The sequence below is a fragment of the Typopeltis vanoorti genome, chromosome 1 (genome assembly GCF_054136105.1).
Source record: "Typopeltis vanoorti isolate ZY-2024b chromosome 1, IOZ_Tvanoo_1.0, whole genome shotgun sequence".
Lineage (NCBI taxonomy): Eukaryota > Metazoa > Arthropoda > Arachnida > Uropygi > Thelyphonidae > Typopeltis > Typopeltis vanoorti.
In genome coordinates, this window is record NC_143549.1 from 182,856,897 (window position 1) to 182,873,900 (window position 17,004).

The 17,004-nt window shown below is 35.8% G+C and overlaps 1 protein-coding gene across 1 annotated transcript in view; it reads left to right on the forward strand.

Annotated features, from left to right (window-relative positions):
* LOC150110690 (WD repeat-containing protein 31-like) overlaps positions 1 to 17,004 on the forward strand; it is a 191,808-nt gene that overhangs the window by 116,573 nt on the left and 58,231 nt on the right. The window contains exon 5 of the mRNA XM_090405079.1: positions 768 to 868. Coding sequence (XP_090261205.1) covers positions 768 to 868 — 101 coding nt within the window. The remainder of the gene's footprint in view (positions 1 to 767; positions 869 to 17,004) is intronic.

The window sequence follows — 17,004 nt, forward strand, 5'->3', positions numbered from 1 at the left end:
CACTCCCCTACTCACACCCTCCTTATACAGCTTCCAGGGATGACCTTGGCTCTCCACTGATCTCCCACTATTTTCTGTAGAACCTCTCCAACATTGATCCTATTACATTCCCTTAATAACTTGTATGTCTCTATCATATCTCCCCTCTTCCTCCTGTCCACCAGACTCTGCAAATTGCATCTTCTCAATCTTTCCTCATACTCAACATTCCAGAGGTTAGAAACTACCTTAGTCAGTTGCCTCTGGGCCCTTTCCAACATCTCTTCATCCTTCTGAAACCAGGTGACTAAATCTGGGCACAATAGTCCATGTGTGGTCTAATCAAAGCCTTATACAATGGAACAAGAATCTCCCTACTTCTACAAGTCAGTGTCCTCCGCATCATTCCCAGAAGCCTTTGTGTTGTCTTCACAATTTTGGCTATGTGTCGTCTAAATTTCAGATCCTTATCCACTATCACCCCAGATCTCTTATTTCCTCCACCTCTGACAATATATCTTCACCAAGGACTTAATTATTTAGCTTACACTATATATTAGCATAAAGAATAGACAATAGTTCAACAGTAATGAATAGACAGTATTTCAATATTTTTATCTGTTCTGAAAGAACTTTATTACATATATCTTATGATGTACATATCCTCTATTCTAGCCAGTATTCCAGTATGCTAAAAATACTATATAGTGAATAGGGTTTAAAGTGACTGCATTGAAATGTTTTCTGAAAATACTTTTGTACTTTTTTTTTGTTGTTGTTTTATAAAGATAATACTATGCTGTGCAGTGGTTCCAGAGATAATAGCGTTTGTTTGTGGAATATTGCAACTGAACAGTGTACTGCTAAAACATACATACCAAGGAACCTGGTAATTTATTAATTTTGAAGTGCATGCATATTTATAATAAAACTGAAAATTATATCTCACATAAGTCTCAAATTGTTAGTCGAGAGTAAAAACCTAAAATTACATGGTTTTACACATTTTACCTAAATAATTCTTAATTTTTTTCAGAGAAAAAAGTCCCTCTCAGAGAACCCTGATCTCTATAGAGCTCACCCCCCCCTCCACCAGGCGGTGGCTGGGGATCCCATCAGATATGCTGGAGTGGTCCCAGAGAGCCCTAGGGGCTATCATCTTGATAGTAAGGGTAGTGTTATTCCTCTAGCTGTGCTTTCTTCTTCCACTTACTTTGAGACAGGCACTTTCCTTTAACCTTTTCTGACTAGGCTCTTGACCAACTCCTGTCTACTTCCAACCCTCAGTGCTACTGGAATAGTTGAGGGCTTGGGGCCGCCTTTCCTTTTCTTAATCTATTTTTATATGGGTAGGAGAAGGTAAGGGTAGAGGTACCTGATGCTAACTTCTCTGTGTGGCCTGCTACATTATGGGATTGGTTCCCCACAGGCCTAGAAGGTGTACTCCAGAAATAAAACTCTTGTCTTCCGGGTTGGAAGTTTTGAGCAAAGGTTCGGCATCCCTTTCTTGTATAAAAAAAAAAAAAATTACTGCTATGTACCAAAAGAAAAATGGAACTAAACAGAAATTTAAGAAATGAAATCGCTACAAACACAATATTTTTAGATTTGAAACATGGAACATACAAATTTAACTGGAAAATTATAATAAATTAAAGATCATCATCAAATTCCTGCCATGTACCCTCAAGGGGTGTACAGGATATGATAGTACTACATGAAAAAAATTACATCATTATTAATTTCCTATCTACAATTTTCCTCCAAATCAGTCTGTTACTTGTCAACACTCCAACATTATCAGATCTTATATTTCTATCGTCTAAAGCACTTTGTACCGTATCAATCCACCTATATCTTGGTCTTCCTCTGGGTCGTTTTGCTGCCAACCTGGCAGAGAACACTTGTTTTGCTAATCTTTCCTCGCCCATTCTGTTTAAGTGACCATACCACCTGAGATTAGCTCTGCTAACGCATTCCTGGATGCTGACAATGTCAAGTTCTTTCCTAATATCCTCGTTTTTAATATGATACTGCCATTGATGCCATCTGTTCACGCCTATAATCTTTCTCAGGACTCTCATATCTGTGGTCTCTAGTCTTTGGTCAAGTGTTTTACTTCTGACCCAGCTCTCAGATCCATAAGTTAAAACTGGTTTGAACACTGTCTTGTATACAGCTAATTTAGTGTTCCGACTAATTTCTCTCTTATTCCATATGAATTTATTCAATTGACTTCCCATCATACCAGCTTTGCTGATTCTGTTGTCTATTTCTATATTTAATTTACCATCTTCAGTAAAAATCGTGCCTAAATAGCTGAAATGTTTTACTTGTTCCACAGGTTCTCCATTCACAACACAGTTGACATTTTCAATGATTCTGCCTATTTTCATTGTCTTTGTCTTTTTATTGCTGACCTTCATACCATATCTATTACAACAGCTATTCAATTTAGTCAGAGAATCTTGCAGACTTGTAGAGGATTTATTCAGAAGTATAACATCATCCGCATAAAGCAAAGAGCTGACATTAACATCTCCAATTTTGATATCATGTTTAATACCATTTTCCTTCATAATGTGATCCATATAGATAATGAATAACAGAGGGGATAATGTACATCCTTGTCTCACACCAGATTTAACATTAAACCATCTTCCTGCACTTCCTTCAATTCTAACTGCTGACTTACAACTCAAATAAAGACTAAGTATTGCTTGATATAATGCCCCATTCACACCATATAACTGCAGCGTATTGAATAGCTTCTCTCTTGGCACCTTGTCATATGCCTTTTCCAGATCGACAAAACTTAAATACAGATCTTTGTTATATTCCCATGCTTTCTCGACTGTTTGTCGTAAAGTGAAGATCTGATCCTGACAGCCTCTATTTGGCCTGAATCCAGCTTGTTCTTCACCAAGCTTTTCTTCCACAATTCTTCTCAACCGTTTCTCAAGTATACTTGCATAGATCTTGCCAGGAACACTCAGTAGGGGAATACCTCTGTAATTCTCACATTCAGTTTTATTTCCCTTTTTATATATGGGTACTATGAGAGCTCTACTCCAATCATCAGGAATTCGTCCCTCTGTCCTGGCTTTTTGAACTATGCAGTGCAGCCACTGTAAGACTCTTATACCACCATATTCAGCATTTCTAGTCGAATATCATCTACTCCTGCTGCCTTTCCACATTTCAAGCCTTTGATGGCTTTTTCTACTTCAAGTATGGATATGTATTCCTGACTGCATGCCTGGTCAGTGTTTTTTACCACTGTGCTGTCATCACTGCTTGTTTCATTTAGCAGTTTTTCAAAGTAATTACTCCATACTTCAAGGATATCTTTTTCTCCCATTTTCATGTTACCTTTATCATCTCTAACTCCTTTTATAGCACTCTTTCCTCCATTCTTAAGCTTCTTCAACAACCTCCAGAATATTTTGCCACCTTCTTGATGTTTATTTTCTATATTCTTGCCAAAGTCCTCCCATGACTTCTGTTTAGCTAGTTTTACACATCTCTATATTCTCTAAGAGCACAAGCTGACTTATTTGACAGGAACTTTTGGTATGCTTTCTTCTTTTCCTTCACTGCCTCTTTAACTTCCTGTGTCCACCAGGGAGTTCTGATTTTTTTATCCTTACAGACAACCTCACCACATGCCTCTCTGTCAGAATCAATCAATGTTTTCTTCAGAGTTTGCCATTGAATCTCCAAGGTTTGATTCCTGTTCCCAAACTCTTTCATTTTTTCTTCAATAATCTTTGTGTATTTTAGTCTACAGCTCACATCTGAGAGCTGCTCAACTTTTATTCGCTTTAAAACTTTCTTACATGTTATTCTTTTCAATATGAAATTCAATTTTATCCTGCTCAAGACTAAATAGTGATCACTTCCAATTTCAAATCCTCTGTACACTCTGGTGTCCTGCACCAGGGAGAAAACATCACCATCAACAATAACATAGTCAATGAGACTTTTTTTATTCCTAGCCTCTTCTCTCCATGTGAATTTGTGCACATTTTTATGTTGGAACATGGTGTTAGTAATAACCAGTCCATGTCCTGAGCAGAAATCCAACAGATATTTGCCATTATTATTAGCTTTTCTCTTTTCTCCAAATTTTCCCAAAATATTTTTGTATGTCTCACAATCATTTCCTACTCTGCTATTTAGATCCCCAACAAGGACCAACTTTTCATTTTTCATTGTGTCAGTTGCTTTTTCTAAAGCCTCAAAAAATTCCTCCACTTCTACCTTAGTAGAACCTTCTGTGGGACCATAGGCACAAATAAGTCTCATTGTCCAGTTCCCCATTCTCATATTTGCCACACATTACTCTACTTGAGACTGACTGCCATTCAAGAAGATTAGCCTCATATTTTGTGTTGAATACTATGGCTACTCCTTCTTTTCCTTGATTGTCATTGCCTGAATATAACATTTTGTATTTATTGCTCAGAAAGATCTCAACAGTTTTGGTCTTTTTTGTTTCAGTCACCCCTATTATGTCGATCTGGTACTCATCTAATTCCTCAGCTAGCTCCATTTCTTTGCCATTCAGGCTTACATTGATAGTACCGATCTTTAACTCTGGTGATGTTGAGTTGGGGTTTATTTTCAGATTTGTTCCAGTAGCTGACTTTTCGCTGTTCGCCCTGGTTCCCTGGCGAAAATAACGGGGGGCCTTGTTTAACCGAGCGACGCCCCTGCCGGCATGAAATTTTGTCATGTTGTACCATCATTCTATATTTTGGTTTAACCAATAAGAATAAATTTGGTCGGCTAAATCCCAAATTGCCAGCCCATCCTTGTCCGCTCAGTATCCATGTAGATACCCAACAGGGTGCACCACGAGAAGTGAGGATTGGACATTAGGTCAGTAGCCCTGGTCGGTTCTCCGCATTCCTTTAAAGGCTATGTGGAGGTCTCCTCTCAATTATACAGCTTTGACCCTTAAGCACCCCATAAATTAAAGATACCAAGAAATTATATATGTGGAAAATTAGAAGATGTATTAAAAGTGGTTACTAACAAAAACTTAAGATTTACTAGTTTTAACAGAAACAGAAAAAGAAAGGTTTACATACACATCTGGCGTCTCATGATAAAGCAAGCAGAGCAAGAGCTGGAGTCTTTTTGTGGATAAAAAAGAAATGGAAACCCTCGTTAAAAGCTGGGAAGAAATTAATAAGTGGTTATTAAAAGTAATACTGAATAGTTATAGAGTGGAAATGGTAGTCATAGGAACATATGCTCCAATGGAGAATGCGCTAATACAGTGAAAGATTAGTATTTTGAGCAGTTTAGTGAATTTACGGAGACATGTAGAGATAACCAATAAGTTTTTGAAATAAACACAAAAACTTATTCTGATCATAAGACCATCAGTTTAATACACATATGTACAAGAACGTCGACTAGTGTCACTAGCATACTGTCAAGACTAAAAAGGTGAAAGAAAATAATAAATGCAAAAAAATGAAAGAATACAGTAAACCGTTAACAACGGTTAGGGAACCAAATTTGACAGCTCACGTGACAATATATGCATGAAGTGAGATGCTTCAGTCATTATTGTGAATATGCGTTACATAGTTTTTGGCGTACTGTAGTTCCGCTATACTTAATGAATTAATCAGATTTTTCCATGTATCTTTCAATACTGCTTGATTTCTGTTCAGGTTATTACCTGTTCGTAGGACCACTGCTACTTCTTTGAAAATTCGGCATCTGTAATCGTCCGCTATATATGGCATTGAGCTGTTTTCCCAGTCTATTGCGTGGTTAGAAGTTGAGAAGTGATGCGCCAAACCTGAGGTATCTGACCTGTTGTGATTTACATCTCCAACACGTTCTTTCTGTCTAATTTCCGGGCTTTTTGAAGTTTGGCCTATGTAGGAAAGTCCACAAGTGCATGGTATTCTATAAACCCCTGCATATTTGAAAAAAAAAAAAAAGGAACACTGTCTTTAGGAGATCTTAAAAACTATGGTTGCAGTTAGTTTACCAAGAGTTTTTTTTGTCCATGAGGACTTAAACAGTAGAACTGGTCAAAGAATTGGGGATTTAAGATATGGACCTTTAGGTGAAGATGAAGCAAACGATAATGGTAAAAGATTAATCATATTGTGTGAAGTTCAGGAATGTCAGTTGATGATTTCATGCTTCCAGTATAAAAGATATCTGCAGATTTACTTGGGTGTAGCATACAAGAGGTTTATGATCTATTATCAACCATGCAATTACAAAATGATGGCGATGCATTAGAAGGGATGTGCGACTATTGAGAGGTGCAGAATGTGGCACTACTAGTTACTTGCACAAATAATTTTTCCTGGGAGGAGCAAAAGGAAATATGAGCAGGTTGATGACATCAAGCTAAATAAATCACAATTCTTCAGCCTTCTTTAAAATGAGAGTGTTAGAGAAGTTGTATATAAATAGGATCAATCAAAGATTTAATGCATGTGAGGACTGGAGTGCCAGTGAAATCCGTAATCATATTAAAGACACTGTTCATGATATACAGCTAAGGAGGCATTGGATCCTTCTGAAACCTTCTGAAACTTGAAAAGAATGTGAGTTACAGTAAAGTGGAATGGATGACAGGCAAAGCTGTTGATACCATCACTAAGAAGAAGGAAATATTATATAGTGAAACCTGTGGAGCAATGTTCCCTCTAAGCTGTGTGCATGTGTGCACACGTTTTACAACTAGCGCACAAAGCAAAAAATATGCGCACACTAGATTTTCAAGATGAAATTAAAATTTATTAATTAAAGAAGTTCCACCTAAACATTAACCTATAAATTCTTTAAAAAATATGGTAACTCGGTAACGCTCAAGCCTATATTTTTTATTACATTCTCGAAGTTGCACTAAACTTATAAATTATTAACAGTAACCCTATTGAGGCTAGTGATTTGATGCCAAAGTGAAAGGGGTGTGGCTTAAATGTGTAATTTTTAAGTAGCATATAGAATGGCATGTGGTTTGTTTACATCTCAGGCCTGACTCATGGAAAATTCCCAAACGTGATTGGCTGATCAAATTAGTTCAAGATCATGACAAATTAAAACAATGATTTCATAATTTTAATAAAAATAATTAAATACTTTTAAAAACTTAAATTAGAGTACAATTAAAAATATTGTAGCATTTCAAAATTCTCTAATTTTTAAAAGGAATTTTAAAATAGTAGACTAAATAATAACATTCATGTACACACATTGAGCTACAATGAAGTTAATTAAATCTAGCCTCTAGGCATATCTTTTAGCTTTTGTTTGCTCTCGGCAATGTTTAGTGTTGGTTCAGCTTTTGCCTTGCTAAGTTATTCAGTGAATAGTGTACATTTGTACATTTATAAAAACAATAAAAAACATTCTTCAAATAACAAAATTGCAAAAAACTGATGCACCATGTCAAATTCAAAGGAAGCAAAAGGTGTGAAGTGAAAACGAACTGCTAGCTGCTTTAAAAGTGAATGGCTGGATGAAATAGTGAAAACTCGCCAAAAGCTCATGAGTTGATAAACATTCAGCTGTGTGAAATATTTATGTATGATGCTACAATTGGTGTTGTTTGTATTTATTATAATAAGTTTAGTTTAATCCTTTATCTAAGTGTGAGCAAGCAAAGTTTGCACCTGAAAGTATCTTCAGGACTAGGGTAAGGTAGTGCAACACCAGGCAACTCGTTGCGAAGGTGAAATGCTATTGACAAGTAAAATACGTCTGGATGGTGTACACAAACTTAGGCAACAAAATTGTTCATTGCCAGCTACAGGAGTACTGTGTATGCTACGTGAAAGTTCAGATGGTCGAGAGAAAAAATGATCAAACCCAGAGCAGATTAAAGTTTTTTATTGACAGTGTCTTACTAGTGTCTTAAGATGAATAACTCTTTACTTTCAGTTCAACATATTAATGAACATATGGAAAAGTATGTTCAACTCCCAGACAGCTGGTGAAGCAAAATTATGCATTTGAATTTCTGGAAACAATCAATTTAATTGTTGAAAATGACATGTTTGAGCAAATTGCATCTGCCAATTTCCACACCTTAACCATTGATGAACGCACTGATATAACTGTTAACAAATGTCTCATTCTCTATTTTAAATTTAGACCTAAAGATTGTAATGAATATAAAACATATTTTGGCAGAATAATTCAGTTGCAGGCATGTGATGCCTCCTCCATTGTGTTAGCTATTAAACAGTTTTATCAAGAAAAGAAACTTGATCTCCAAAAAATGGCGATGTTTACCTCTGATGGAGCCGCAGTGATGCTGGGCAAAGTTTATGGTGTCGCTGCAAAACTTAAATTAGAAGTTCCACATCTTTTCCAGCAACACTGTGTAGCTCACCATGAGGATCTGGGGATCTGTGATACATGGAAGGAAATTAAACTAATCAGAGATATTGATACATTAATGAGAACTGTGTACACACTCTTTTCTCGTTCCACAGTGAAAAGACATGAATTTAAAGAAATTGTCGAGGCATCTGAAAATGAAGCTGTTGCCTTCAGACCACTCAATGAAGGTGCGGTGGCTATCCAGACATTTTGCATTACATGCAATAATAAGAAACTATGAGGGACTGATCACATATTTTGAAAAAGACAAATCAAATGATCCCGTGGTTAATTATTGTCACAATAAATTAACTAACGTGACAGTCAAAGTAACTGTTAATGTTTTAAGTGATGTTTTTGAAGAAATGGCTTCCGTGTGCAAAATCTTACAAAGGAGTAACCTTACACCACTAGACAGTCATCATTTTGCCAGAGGGAAGGTTAACAAAATCAGGAATCGCTATTTAGAAGGTGACGCTGGAGTGACAGAGTAAATGCTTTACTTAAACAAGAAGAGACTGAACCAGTAGATACTAGGCACCTGTTAAATTTTATAAATTGTTTATGTGCACATTTAGAGAACAGATTCCCTGAGAATAAGATACAAGAATGGTCAGTGTTTGATATCTCCTCTATTTCACATTGTGATTTCTCATTTGGCAGTGAACATGTTAATGCCTTTGTCTTAAATATCATAATTTTCTGGATGATACTACAGAAATAATTAGTCAGTTTAATGATTTCAAATTTTCTGTACAAGAAAACATTAAATGCAAAATGATATCAAATTTTACACAAATGGTTGTATTTGCTCTTCAAAATGAACAGTTTTGTGATTTGGCAAAGTTGATGGATATTGGAGGAACCTTCCTTGCATCTAGTGCAGACTGTGAGCGAGGTTTTAGTCTAATGAATCAAATAAAAAAACAACTTAGAAACCGTTTAGGAGAATGTCATTTGGATATGCTAATGAGAGTGAAAAGTTACCAATTATTTGGAAATTCAATTAATTTAGATAGTGTGTATAAAGAGTGGGTGAATGCCAAAGACAGAAGAGAGAAAAAATAAAGAGATAGAAGCTAGAACTAAAAAAGATGAGAATTAGTAACGGACTTATTATGAATGTTTAACAAGGTGAGCATTAGTAATGGGAATATTTTATTATGTATGTTTAGAGTTATTTGCAAAGTTAGAATTAAATTAAAGGCAAGCAGTCACTAGTGTTATCTTTTTTTTTTACTTTATTTCTTACTTCTAATCAGATCAATATTAAATACATATAAAGTATTTATGTTAGCTCTGTGATTGATGTCACACAACTTACTTGGTGATGGTAATAATACACACACTTAAAATTTTATCTAGTACAGTCGGTATCATGTTGGTCTCGCATGTGCGAAGTCCCCGGATCGAGTCCTGCTCAAGGCTTGTGAATCGTGATTTCTGACTATTTGCTGGGGAGGCTACTGCTGTGTGTGGGAACACAGTGGGGAGTTGGGGTGACCTGGATGATGTCCCATTGACACCAGAAGGTAAAGAGTGAACTAAAATCTTTTAACTTTTTGCTTAAATGATCAGTATGGTGACTCGTATGGGTATGCACATACTTTTCAAAAGAAGGCAAATTTTGCACACATGCAAATTTCTGTGCACACTCACAGCAAAAAATTAGAGGGAACATTGCTGTGGAGTATTCATAACTTAAGCATACACATGTGACCACAGTACTTAAATTCTTTAATAAGTAAATATTTCGTCCTAAGAATCTTAGGACAGTAATTTCAAACAATACTAGGAATAACATACAGTTAGGGTGCATGCTTACAATGGAATCCTACTATGTGCAGAAGCATGATGTAGAATTAAATTAAAATATATCTGATAAAAAATAAATTAGATTAAATTAAAATAAAATAATATACATAAATTTATTTTACACAATTAAGGAGGACAATTTCTCAAACTTTAGGGATAGTAAGAACATCTTTCTAGTATAAATTTTATTTATTTTAATTTAATCTAATCTAATTTATATTTTATCAGATATATTTTAATTTAATTCTATATCACACTACTGTATGCACAGTGGGATTCCATTGTAAGCATGTGCCCTAACCGTATATTATTCCTAGTATTGTTTGAAATTACTGTACTGACGATGTCCTAAGAACTTAGGCCAAAATATTTACTTATTAAATAATTTAAGTACTGTGGTCACATGTGTATGTTTAAGTTAAGAAGAAGGAAACATATATTTGTTTAGTTCTGGAAGGCAGAAAAATTGGAAAAAGTAATAAGTTATTAAGAACAAAGTGTATGAAAATATAAGGAAGAATGTTGGAACAGAATTTGTTCTGAGATTAATCACTCATTAGGATATAATGTGTTGGCTCAGGCATGGAGGACCATCAGGCACACGAGAACATCAAACCGTAGATTACATCCAGTGAGGCTAATTCCTATGGCAGTCTTGATGAATCATTTTAAGGGCCTTCTGACACAGAATAGGAAGGAATATATTGAGGGAGATACAACTAGTGATTTTAGGGTACAGAAGATAGTGGATTCATTTTTGAAAGATGAGATATGAGATTCCTAGACAAGGTCGCATAATGGAAAGGCAGCTGGCTCAGGATGAGTACGCATGGAATTGTGGAAGCATGGAGGTGACCAGCTGCTAAGAATAATAACAAGAATGTTAAGTAATGTTCTAGGAGATACAATTCCTGATGAGTGGTCATTATCATATATAACTCCCATCTTTAACACGTTCGCTGCCACGCTACTTCGGCATGGTCTGTTCCCCTAAGCCGAGCAATTTCACTTCTTCAAGGTCAGTACGATAATCTCGTTACCCGAGGTAAGCGTCCTACGAGTATACTTGTAGTTGGCTTGTACAGAGCACATACGGTCTATGAGAATACACAGTTTTGATGCTAGCCCACAAGCCAAGCATTTTCACTTCTTCAAGGTCACTACAATAATCTCATTCCCGGCGGTAAGCGTCATATGAGTATACTCGTAGCTGGCTTGTGAAGCAGGTTTACCCACTACGAGTATACTCGTAGTTGGCAGCGAACGTGTTAAAAAGGTAATTTTTTGTGGACCTTGAAAAGGCCTGTGATTCATTTTCCATTAGCAGACTCTGAGGATCAATGAGGAAGATGAATGTGAGCAAGTCAATAATCAGTTTAAGAGAATGTACAGAAGGTGCAGAGCAGCTTTTTAAGTGTGGGGATTTGGTATCAGCTGAGTTTGTAACATCCAAAGGTATAAAGGTATGAGACAGAGGTATTAGTGTGATTGCCTCCATAAGAGATTTACCTTAATGCAGTGCTGGCATAATGCTTCATGTATAGCTATGGGAATTGAGATTGGAAACAATGTCATTCATTCATTCACTCACTATTGTTTACTGATGATCAAGTGATAATTGTTCAAGATCAGGGTGACTGATTTTATGATGATGAAACTGATTGATGTTTACAGTATGCGAGGTCTAAAGTAAAGTCAAGGCATTAGATTATTCATAAATCGAAAAACATGTGAGAAAGATATAGATAATCATGTCAACCAAGTCCATAATGCTATTAAGCAACTGAATGGTGTTCTATGGAGTAGAGACATTCAGCAGGAAACCAATAAGATGATACTCTGAATAATAGTGATTCATTTTATCAACTTTTGGAAATCAAGTAAAAACTATTCCAAAAAAAAATATTTTTACACTGTTACTGGAAATATTTTGCAATGTATATATAATATAACCATAAATAGACATTTTAGCGCTGTTATTAAGGTAAAATCTTTTTTTCCTGTGAGCTGGATGAATTTTTAAAATTTGGTACTGGCCCTTTTTTGTGGCAAATTGCATAAAAATATGCTAATCTTAGGTAATTAATTAAAATAAGTTACAAAACTATATATTACTACATGAGAATATATTAGAAAATATCAAACAACATAGTTTTATGAAAATTACAATGAAATATTTTATTATTATTATTATTATTTCACCCTCCATGGAGTCAGCAGAATCATTGTGGGAAGTTCATTCAACTGACAACATACATACCGACATACATACATGCATATTTATCATACCGACTCTTAAAATTCTTAAAACTATTTGCATTAACAACACATTCTGGTAATGCATTCCATTCACTGACAATTCTCCATGTAAAAAATCTACTCCTCACACCCCTCTTCACCACACTCTTGCATAACTTCCAGGAATGGCCTCTGGTTTTTCCCCTCTCTCCTTCTATTCTTTTTATAATCTCATCTGGATTAGTCCAATAAAATCCTCTCACTAAGTTAAATGTCTCTATCATATCACCTTTATTCTCCTTATCCATTAAACTCTGCAATCCATATTTATTCAACCTCCCTCCATAGCTAGCATTCCTGATATTGTGTTAGTCGCTTGTCTGGATCCTCTCCAATGTTTCCACATCACAATGAAAACCAGGTGACCAGATCTGAGCACAAGAGTCCAAGTGTGGTCTGACCACTGCTTTTAAAGTGGTACAACTACTTCCTTATTCGTACATGTTAGAGTACTTCTTGTCATAGCAGCACTATGATATGCAGCTGTTGCAACACTAGGAACATGTCCTCTAAATGTCTACCGTCAACCATCATTTCATTCCCAAATCTCTAATTTCATCGACTTCCTGCAATATGGCGACATTGATAGAGTACATAGCCTTATATTTCTGCACTCTAAGTCATATTTTGTCCAAGTCACAAGTCTATTCAAATCTTTCTGAAAGGAATTGACATATAATTCTCCTCAACTTTGCATCAATAGCAAACAACTGAAGATCCCCAGTCCGTCCATGTGATATATCATTTACAAACAAGTTAAACAGCCCAGGCCCAAGAACAGAACCCTGCGGCACACCATTCTATATATGAGTTGCCCAGTCCTGAGAACCCTGTACAAAGCAGGTAAGCCAAGAAATGCTATTCAGGAAATGAAAAGACTTGAAATTGAGATTTTAGGAATGAGTGAAGTTAGGTGGCCAGGATCAGGCAAAATTCAAGTTAATGACATGACAGTGTACCACTGTGGAAGTAGTGAAAACAACCATCAAAACGGAGTTGGAATAATATTAAACAAAGATGCCAATAAGTCACTTCAGCTTCATCCCCTACTCAAATAGGATGATGTAATTAAAACTAAAAGATCAACCACTAGATATTAATCTTATACAGGTCTATGCCCCTACTGCTAACAAGAGTGATACCAAGATCGAAGAATTTTATGACCAATTAAAAGAACTAATGAAAAACACAAAAAAACATGATATTAACATCGTCATGGGTGATTTCAATGCTAAAGTTGGGAAAGGTAGAAGTGGAGATATAGTTGGCGAACATGGACTGGGAACAAGAAATGAGATAGGACTTATTCAATTCTGCCAAGAAGAGGAGCTAATAGTCACAAACACATGGTTTAAGCTACCATCCCGAAGGCTGTATACTTGGCGATCACCACAAGATAATAATACAAATATAGTCAGAAACCAAATTGATTACTTGTTAATTAATCAACGATTTCGAAGTTTCATAAAGAGCACAAAAACCTATCCTAGTGTGGATATTGCTTCTGATCATAATCTCTGGTGACAGTGTTAAAAATTAGACTGAAAGCTATACTTCATAAACATCAACAAAAAAGGTTTGATTTAGGAAAGTTAAAAAATCCAGAGATAAGAAAAAATTGAGTCAAAATCTGAATCAAGAGATAGCACTTATCAAGAATGAAGACATCAGAAAAGAGTTCTTCTACATATTTCACTCATTCTTGTATTTTGTCATCTTTTTCAGATATTATTTCTCCCTTTTTGTTTCGAAGAGGACATATAGTTGTTTTTTCTTAAATATACCCGAGGGAATTCTTTCTCTACATTTTTCATTCATCCAGATTTCTTTTGCTTCTTTGATCTTGCCTTTAATAATTTTTTGAACTTCTTTATATTTTGTTGGACTGTGATTTTTATATGATTGCGTTGATCCATGAGAGAAAGAATTTGTCAGTTATCCATCTTTCTTTTTACTGCTCTATCAGAACACAAGGTATTGGTACATTTCTCTATGAAGACAGATTTTAATTTGTCCCTCGAAACAAAAAGGGAGAAATAATATCTGAAAAAGATGAAAAAATACAAGAATGAGTGAAATATGTAGAAGAACTCTTTTCTGATAACAGACAGAACCCAGAAAATACTTATATACAGATGGATGGTCCATGCATTCTAAGATCAGAGGTAGAATGTGCACTGAACTCAGCTAAAAATGGTAAAGCCTTAGGCTCTGATAGAATACCAGCAGAAATAGTAAAGTTATTAGAAGGTGACAACATTGCTATATTAGTAAAACTATTTAATAAGGTCTACGATACAGGCATATGCCCACAAGACTGGTTACAGTCGACCTTCATCATGCTACCTAAAAAAGCAAATGCAAAAACTTGTAATGACTATAGAATGATCAGCCTAATGAGTCATGTTCTCAAAATGTTCCTGAAAATAATTCAAAAAAGAATATACAGAAAATGTGAAGACTCCATCAGTGATACCCAGTTCGGCTTTAGAAATGGTTTGGGAACAAGAGAGGCTCCTTTCTGCTCTCAAATCTTATTCCAAAAATGTATTGATCAAAACAAGGAAGTATTCATTTGCTTCATTGACTTTGAGAAAGCATTTGATAAAGTCCAACATACTAAAATGATTGCACTGTTAAAGAGAATTGGATTAAATGGTAAAGACATCAGGATCATTCAAAACTTATATTGGAATCAAAAGGCATCTGTTCAAGTTGATGACATTATTACAGACCCAATTAACATCAAACGAAGAGTAAGGCAAGGATGTGTGCTGTCACCTCTTCTTTTTAACATATACTCAGAAACCATATTTCAAAAAATCTTAAAAGGAAGAGAGGAAGGGATTAATGTAAATAGTGAAATCATCAGTAACATCCGATATGCTGATGACACAGCTCTCCTGGCTGACAATATTCAGGAACTTCAAAATCTTCTGGAACTAGTGAATGAAGAGAGTGAAAAAATGGGATTAAAAATAAATATCACCAAAACTAAATTCATGGTCATAAGCAAGAAGCCAATTCTTAATTCATCACTTTCTTTAAATGGGAAACGAATAGAAAGAGTGACAAAGTTTAAATATCTCGGATGCTGGTTAAATGAAGAATGCAATCCAGAAATGGAAATAAAAGTTAGAATTGAAATGGTAAGAAAAAATTTTCTCCTGGTGAAATCAACACTGTGTAACCACAACTTAAACTTAGAGCTTAGAGTATGCATGGTTAAATGCTATGTATGGTCTATACTGCTATACGGTGCAGAAACTTGGACCTTGAAGACAACATCAATAAAAAACTTGAAGCCTTTGAGATGTCGTTATACAGACGAATGTTAAAAATCCCATGGACAGCAAAAACGTCCAATCAGGAAGTACTGGAACAAATGGGGAGATCACGTGAACTTTTAGATACCATAAAAAGAAGGAAAACTGCATATCTTGGTCACCTGCTTCATAATGAAAAATATAAAATACTTCAATTGACTTATAAAGGGGAAGATAAATGGAAGAAGAGGACAAGGAAGATGAAGGAAATCTTGGCTGGCAGACATCAGACAGTGGACTGGTATGAGCTCTGAGGGGACTGTTTAGAGTGGCTGAGGATCGCTCAAAATTTGCCAAGGTGGTCGCCGACCTCCGACAGGAGATGGCACTCAAAGAAGAAGAAGTCCTGATTATATATGCTTTCTCCTCATCTCTCTGTTACATTATTATTATTATTATTATTATTATTACAGGTATCTCCATGGAGTCAGTAGACTCATCGCGGGAGACCCAAACTAGCAAAACAATATCTGTCATATCTCTTCTTGAATTCATTTACAGACGAAGAGCTCACAACTAAGTCAGGCAATGAATTCCACTCATTCACCACCCTCCAGGCAAAAAACCTTGTTCTGACACCTTTGTTAACCACACTCTTCTTTAATTTCCAGCGATGACCTCTTGTTCTTCCATCACTTTCACACAGCTGAAACATTTCCCCTGCATCAATCCTATAAAAACCTTTTAGTAATTTGAATGTTTCTATCATATCCCCTCTTCTTCGCCTATCAACCAATCTCTGCAATCCACAAGCTCTCAATCTATCAATGTAGGGAGCATTTTTTATATCACTCACCAACTTGGTCACTCTTCTCTGAACCCTCTCCACAGCCTCCTGATCTCCAAGGAATCCAGGTGACCAGACCTGAGCACAGTAATCCAAATGTGGAAGTATCAATGCTTTATAAAGGGGAATAATAACCTCTTTATCTCTGGATGTCAGTGTGTTCCTCAACAACCAAGTAATCCTATGTGCAATCTTGGACACCTTAGCAATGTGTCCTCTGAACTTCATCTCCCTATCTACCAATACCCCTAAGTCCCTAGCCTCATCAATCTCTTGGAGTACCTTTCCATCGATGTAGTACACAGCTGGTAATCTTTTAATCCCAAAATGCATGACTTTACACTTTTCCACATTGAACTGACATCCATTTTCTTTTGCCCATTTTACCAGCTTGTTTAAATCCTCCTGCAAACTTTCAACATCAGCTTG